The sequence below is a fragment of the Aethalodelphis obliquidens genome, unplaced genomic scaffold, assembly GCF_003676395.1.
Source record: "Aethalodelphis obliquidens isolate GAN/ISIS:26980383/991018 unplaced genomic scaffold, ASM367639v1 scaffold39, whole genome shotgun sequence".
NCBI classification, from domain to species: Eukaryota; Metazoa; Chordata; class Mammalia; order Artiodactyla; family Delphinidae; genus Aethalodelphis; species Aethalodelphis obliquidens.
Window position 1 is genome coordinate 9,289,115 of NW_020837983.1, and position 7,725 is coordinate 9,296,839.

The 7,725-nt window shown below is 34.7% G+C and overlaps 1 protein-coding gene across 7 annotated transcripts in view; it reads left to right on the forward strand.

The window, feature by feature from the left end:
- The window catches only part of VPS13B (vacuolar protein sorting 13 homolog B), a 778,894-nt gene that overhangs the window by 74,965 nt on the left and 696,204 nt on the right, over positions 1-7,725 (forward strand). For 4 of the 7 annotated variants that reach the window (XM_027131500.1, XM_027131499.1, XM_027131497.1 and 1 more), the window contains exons 9-12: positions 2,147-2,242; positions 2,719-2,841; positions 3,314-3,451; positions 4,391-4,478. The exons of 1 other annotated variant lie outside the window; for it this stretch is intronic. In XM_027131500.1, the coding sequence (XP_026987301.1) occupies positions 2,147-2,242; positions 2,719-2,841; positions 3,314-3,451; positions 4,391-4,478 (445 nt within the window). Of the gene's footprint in view, positions 1-2,146; positions 2,243-2,514; positions 2,558-2,718; positions 2,842-3,313; positions 3,452-4,390; positions 4,479-5,073; positions 6,114-7,725 lie in introns of those variants that run through there. 2 more of the 7 variants (XM_027131501.1, XR_003438158.1) reach the window with 2 other exon arrangements.

The following is a 7,725-nucleotide window of genomic DNA, read 5'->3' on the forward strand; positions in this document are numbered from 1 at the left end:
TATATATATATATATATATATATATATATATATAGTGGCTGTACCAATTCACATTCCCACCAGCAGTGCAAGAGTGTTCCCTTTTATCCACACCCTCTCCAGCATTTATTGTTTCTAGATTTTTTTTTTGTTTTTTGTTTTTGCGGTACGCGGGCCTCTCACTGTTGTGGCCTCTCCCGTTGCGGAGCACAGGCTCCGGACGCACAGGCTCAGCGGCCATGGCTCACGGGCCCAGCCGCTCCGTGGCATGTGGGATCTTCCCGGACCAGGGCACGAACCCGTGTCCCCTGCATCGGCAGGCGGACTCTCAACCACTGCGCCACCAGGGAAGCCCTAAAGTACTATCTTTTCTGGTGACTTGTACATGTTTACTTTTAAATTTGAAATTATTCTGGTACATTTCTATTAACTTCAGTGATGAGAAGAGTTGTAATTAAACCGAGTCCGTCAAAACAGGCATTTATATACAAAACTTTTATAGACTTTTGGGGTAGTATTTGTCATTAGTCAATGTATCTTTAAAAAAATTTGAAACATTTATGTCTCTCTAACGTTTCTCTAAGGGAAATATGTGGATATTTTGGAGGAAGACATTAGAATTATTGTTCAGCTTGGGTCTAAAGAATGTATGGAATTAATTTGTGGTTCATATTCTGGTCAGAAAATAAGGTCATGTTTCTACATTAGCATTCTGAACAGTTGATATCAATCCAACAAAAATCATGCCAAATTAAATGTAGCATTTAAAAAATAATGTTGAAAATTGTTCTTGTAATGTTTGAGTCCTTTTAATCAATTAATTGCTTTTTTTCTACAATAATTGTAGACAGCTGAGGGGTAATCAAGTTTAAAATATTCAATTTTACTTAAGCATTTTAGATTATAGAACTGTACTTTGAAATAACAACATTGTGTATACCATTTCTTGAAGCATCCAAGAAATAAAGGCTTACATTATATAAAAACTCGTTGGTATAAAAAATGAGAATAATTAGTTGATTCCCAGTATAAAGAGGTTATCATGCTTAGAATTATAGCTTTTCAATTCAATAAGTTCTATATGACCTAAGTTAAATATTGGTTTTTATTTTTTAAATGTGATCTGTGACTTTGCATTTAAGTTTGAAGAGTATATCCATTTCACACGAATAAGGCTCACTGAATCATTAGCAAACATGAGCAGAATACTTTTTTTTTTTAAAGTAACATCTTTATTTTGGAATAGTTTTAGATTTACAGGAAAGTTGCAGAGATGGTACACAGAGTTCACATATACTCCTTACCCAGTTTTCCCTCTTATTAACATCTTACGCTATCACAGTTCTCTTGTCAAAACTAGGAAGCCAGCATTGGTGCATTATTGTTAAATTCCAGACTTTAATTTCATAATGACCCTTTTCTGTAACATGATCCAAACTAGGATACCACATTGCATTTAGAAAAGGAGCTTTTAAAAATAATTCAAATTATCTAATTTTTGGATACGTAGAAATGATATGCTGTAAGTTTCAGGGGAGCAAGAGTATATATATATATTTTTTTTTTTTTTTTTTGTCAGCATCTATATCAGTACTTGTTATCTAGCAGGCACTCAGTGAGTATTTGCACGATTGAATGAGTCTGTGACACATACTGTGAGATTATGTACTTTGAAAGTAAAGCCCTTGAATCTGCCTCCCTCGTAGAACTAAAAAAGTTTTGTTGAATCTCTGTGTTTCTTCACAGCTTTCTTTTTGATTACAAATAGGTAGAAATCTTATAAATGATTGAACTAAACCTGATTGAATATATTAGTGAATGTAAAATGAACTGATGTTAAAATATATGTACATTTTTGGCAGAATATATGAGTCATTTTATGACTAGGGGACTGTTATAGCTACATAGCTTTCATCATTTTAAGCAATATTATTAACAAAAAGGAGTATTTATATTCTCTATATGAACTTACTAGACTAGCATATTCAACCTTTATACCATGCATAATCTGTTACAGCTGTTTTTGTTGCACCTGTTTTCCTGCTTCATAATTTAATTTCCCGAATCTTAAAATTGGCCTTGTTTCTATCAATTCATCATAGTAATGACAGTTTATTGCCATTTAATACTAATTTGACTTACTTAATATTCTTATATTGTTTCATAGCTCACTGAAATGCAAGCTGAGAGTAGTTACTACAGCCCTCAAAAAGTAAAATCTAAAGAAGTATTGTGTTGGGAACAAGAAGGAACTACAGTTGAGGTAATCCCATCAACATTGAATATACTTTAAGAAATCTTTGTAATGGTCCTTAAGGTTAATATTTAATAAATACAGGTTTTTAAAATCATAAATAGTATATTTAAAAATGTATTTATAACTTTTTAATTTCTGTTTTAGTGATCAGTAGTATTAATTGAAATAATTATTCTTTAACAAAGATTTTACCGTAATATGCAACATTAATTTATTCTTTCATTTTTTCATTTGACTTGTGTGTGCTCATATGTATGTGTGGATTAATGTTCTTGAAGTGCCAGTCATTGAGGATACAAAGGTTTGAGGATACAGAGACAAGTAAGATGTTTCTTATTTTAATAGGATGTGTGATCTGAGGAGAATAAATATGGAAAGGTCATAATTCTAAAGATGTTTCAACTAATTTAGAAATTCTGCAAGGAAAGCTTGTAAAATTTTTATTGAAATTCAGGTTCATAATGCTTCCTTTCCTCTTATAGGCCCTTATGATGGGAGAGCCTTTCTTTGATTGCCAGATTGGTTTTGTAGGTTGCAGAGCCATGTGCCTTAAAGGAATTATGGGTGTTAAAGATTTTGAAGAGAGTATGAATAGAAGTGAAACCGTAAGTCAAAATCTCCCCTTTCCTCCATTTTTTTTTTTTTGGATAGAATGTAGGGATAATGAGGTGCTTATTGAGGTGTTTAACCATACCAAAAAATCTGTTAGACTACATATATCTTTGGCTTGAGAGGGGAACTTTACTATTTTCCCCTATAAGAAATTATAGAGCTCAGGGGAATTTAGAAAGTTGGTAGTACTTAACACCTGGACAGTAGTTCCAAGTACTTTCCAATTCATAAATGTTTCTTTCTTGTTTATGGCAGCTACTTGGAGTTCCTCTTTGGTTTGTTAAAATGTTCTTTGCCAAAATAGGCAGTGAAAATGGAGACAGCATGCCTTGTCTTTTTACAGGACCTCAAGTTGTAGTGTGATTTCTATTGACTACTGAATTGGTATTATAAAACCAAGGTTTTATTTTCTTTAACTGTCTAATGATTTTTTCTCCTGTTCAAAAATTTTGCATTTATTTTCAGGAAGCCTGTTTCTTCATTTGTGGTGAAAATTTGAATATGAAAGGTTTGACATACCTCACAAATTCATTGTTCGATTACCGAAGCCCAGAAAATAATGGTACTCGTGCAGAATTTATCTTGGATGCAGCTAATCATAAGGTCAGAGAATATATATTTGAGCCAAATTCTAGGTTGTGCTGGGGTGGACACTTTGTGTGAATACTTGTGATTGATGTTTCTTCTCCAGTAATATATTCTGAATGCTAGTTGTTTATTGAAACATCTAGCACATCTTTGTCCACCTTCTATATCTAGAGAGGTTTAAGGAGTGCACAAAGATCTCTACTTTTATATAGCATGCAGCCACAGTTAGTTTATCCATTCCCTACTGTTAAAATAGTCATGGAGGAAACATGTAGAATTATTTCTTTTAATTTCAGTTACTTTTGAAGTGTGGGATTAATGAAAAGAAGTGAAGAATTTAACATTTTACTATATGTAGTGTTTGAATTTTTCATATAAGATTATATTAATGTACTTTTTATGGAATAAATTTAAAAACTCAAAAAAAGTTCCTGAAGATTAGTATAATAGAATCAATGATTTACATTGATTCTACAGACTTACTTTTATAGTTGAAAGTAAAGAATTTAATTTTTACCTGCATAATTAACATACATTTAAAAATATTTTAGTATATTTTTAGTGTTTGAACTGTTTCACATAAGTGTACTGAAATATTAAGGATTAACTGTATTTGAGAGTATATATTAGACCGTTTTGTGATGGTGATAAAGGTCAACACCATACTGCCCTACTCTATTGTAGGTATTCATTAACCAGACATTATTGACAAAGTGGTCAAATTGTCTAGTAGAATTATAGATGTCCTTTTGTGTGGTCCATAGTAGAGGTAACACTACGTTTTTTAGAAGCCAATTCTTTGTGTAACCTCTGTTCTTCTTTCTGTTTTGGTAATCCTTTGAGTTGGTACACATTCTCCATAAGGATATGTGTCTAATTCTTGATCTTTCAGGTTTTAAACTCAAAAGTCTGTTCTATACAATGTATGTTCTGTTTGCTTTGCTTTGTTGGCAGGAGACATACACTGAGATAGCTGGAATGCAAAGGTTTGGGGCTTTTTACATGGATTACCTGTATACAATGGAGAACACCAGTGGCAAAGGTACTGGTTTCTTTCCTTTATATTTGCTTTTCCTTGAACAACAGAAACAAAGACTTCTTCAGAAACAATTGGTCCTTGACTGATTGTACTCTGTTACATCAGAGTTACCTTCTGTTACTTTGTGGAGTGGTTTAATTTTAATGTCATGTTAGAATTTTCTTAGATTCTTAACATTTTTAGTCCTTTCTTTGTGCAGCTGATTGAAAAGATTTTTATATAATCAACTAGAATTAGTTCTAATATGTACCAAATATTAAAAATTTTGATACATCAAATTTCATATTAAGTTGTCAAAGAGCATAAACATTTCCTTTTCTGTATTAAATATATTTTGAAGGTTATATAGATCTTTTTATTAAAAAAAGAGTTTGTTGTTTCAAACAGAAAAGTAGAAATATATTCTTCTAGAAACTATGGACAGTCTTTTATTATTTTATTATGTGTTTCATTTTAGTAATCAAATGATTTCAGAAATTTAACTATACTATGTTGTGCTTATCATTCCAGCCTTTTTCATATTGAAAACTTAGTCAATATAGGGTCACCATTTTTTGGTTAATTTTTCATATTTCAATAAATGATTTCCTTGTTTCAGGTGATGAGTTAGATATTGTGAATGCAAAGAAGACCAAAGCATTTCTCAAGAAACCAATAGGTAGTGTTCATGCACTTAAATAAGTGATTCTAATATAGCATGTTAAGGACAGTAATGTAAACAGACAGCTAAAAGAGGTCCAGGTGAGAAGGGGACTACCTTTGTCTGTGGGGTTGAAGACTTCACAGAGGAGTTGATGTTGAAGGATCGTTAAGTTTGTTAGATGAAAACAGAAGGAAAGAACTGTAATTTTCTACTTCCTGCTTTCAAAATGGATTTCTAAATGTTGGTGTTTTCATTGGTCAAACCTGGATTCACTTCTTTCCCTAAAATCTTCCTGAAGTAATCTTATTCTTTTTCATGGATTTGAGTACCTTCTATATGTTATTGGTGTCCATATTTGTATTTTTAGTCCAAACTTATTCTTTCAGATTTAGAATTAAATATATCCAGTGCACACTTGACATTTTTACTTCTGTGTCTCACAAATATCTCAAAACTGAATATGTTGAAATTGAATTATTAAAACCCTCATGACTACCCACTACTTCTCCCCTATTTTCAGTGTTCTCTTACTGGAAAATTTTTCTACTGTCTTCTAATTGCACAAGCTGGAAATCTGGGAATCTTGACACACTTCTCTCCTGGCATCCAACCCATCAGTGCATTTTGTCAAATTTTATCTCTAGAATCTATCTAGAATCTGTCTTTTCTTAAGCTTCACCATTAATGCTCTCATCCAATCTGTTATCATCTAGATTCTAATAGCTTTTTTACTGGCTTTCTCCTTCCACTCTGGCCCTCCTATAATCTATACTGCAATCAGACTGGCTTAATTCTGTGCTTAAAATCTTCACTGCCTTCGCATTGCTTTATTTAAAAATAAAATTCAAATAGTTGATCAGATTTTGCTGTTGAGTTACTTGGTAGATAATGATAACCACCAAGGAAGATAGAGACACAAAAGGAAGATTTCCGGAGGAAAAGATGTGGTGTTTTTTTTTGTTTTAACATCTTTATTGGAGTACAATTGCTTAACAATGGTGTCTTAGTTTCTGCTTTATAACAAAGTGAATCAGTTATACATATACATATGTTCCCATATCTCTTCCCTCTTGCGTCTCCCTCCCTCCCAGCCTCCCTATCCCACCCCTCTAGGTGGTCACAAAGCACCGAGCTGATCTCCCTGTGCTATGTGGCTGCTTTGCACTGGCTATCTATTTTACGTTTGGTAGTGTATATATGTCCATGCCACTCCCTCACTTTATCACAGCTTACCCTTACCCCTCCCTATATCCTCAAGTCCATTCTCTAGTAGGTCTGTGTCTTTATTCCCATCTTACCACTAGGTTCTTCATGACATTTTTTTTCTTAGATTCCATATATATGTGTTAGCATACAGTATTTGTCTTTCTCTTTCTGACTTACTTCACTCTGTATGACACACTCTAGGTACATTCACCTCACTACAAATAACTCAATTTCGTTTCTTTTTATGACAGAGTAATACTCCATTGTATATATGTGCCACATCTTCTTTATCCACTCATCCGATGATGGACACTTAGGTTGCTTCCATCTCCTGGCTATTGTAAATAGAGCTGCAATGAACATTTTGGTACATGACTCTTTGAATTATGGTTTTCTCAGGGCATATGCCCAGTAGTGGGATTGCTGGGTCATATGGTAGTTCCTATTCATAGTTTTTTAAGGAACCTCCATACTGTTCTCCATAGTGGCTGTACCAATTCACATTCCCACCAGCAGTGCAAGAGTGTTCCCTTTTCTCCACACCCTCTCCAGCATTTATTGTTTCTAGAATTTTTTTTTTTTTTTTTTTTGCGGTACGTGGGTCTCTCACTGTTGTGGCCTCTCCTGTTGCGGAACACAGGCTCTGGACGCGCAGGCTCAACGGCCATGGCTCACGGGCCCAACCGCTCCGCAGCATGTGGGATCTTCCCAGACTGGGGCATGAACCTGTGTCCCCTGCATCAGCAGGTGGACTCTCAACTACTGCGCCACCAGGGAAGCCCATGTTTCTAGATTTTTTGATGATGGCCATTCTGACCGGTGTGAGATGATATCTCATTGTAGTTTTTTTTTTTTTTTTTGCGGTACGTGGGCCTCTCCCGTTGCGGAGCACAGGCTCCGGACGCGCAGGCCCAGTGGCCGTGGCTCACGGGCCCAACCACTCTGTGGCATGCGGGATCCTCCCAGACCGGGGCACAAACCCATGTCCCCTGCATCGGCAGGCGGACTCCCAACCACTGCGCCACCAAGGAAGCCCTCATTGTAGTTTTGATTTGCATTTCTCTAATGATTAATGATGTTGAGCATTCTTTCATGTGTTTGTTGGCAATCTGTATATCTTCTTTGGAGAAATGTCTATTTAGGTCTTCTGCCCATTTTTGGATTGGATTGTTTGTTTTTTTGTTATTGAACTGCATGAGCTGCTTGTAAATTTTGGAGATTAATCCTTTGTCAGTTGCTTCATTTGCAAATATTTTCTCCCATTCTGAGGGTTGTCTTTTGGTCTTGTTTATGGTTTCCTTTGCTGTGCAAAACCTTTTAAGTTTCATTAGGTCCCATTTGTTTATTTTTGTTTTTATTTCCATTTCTCTAGGAGGTGGGTCAAAAAGGATCTTGCTGTGA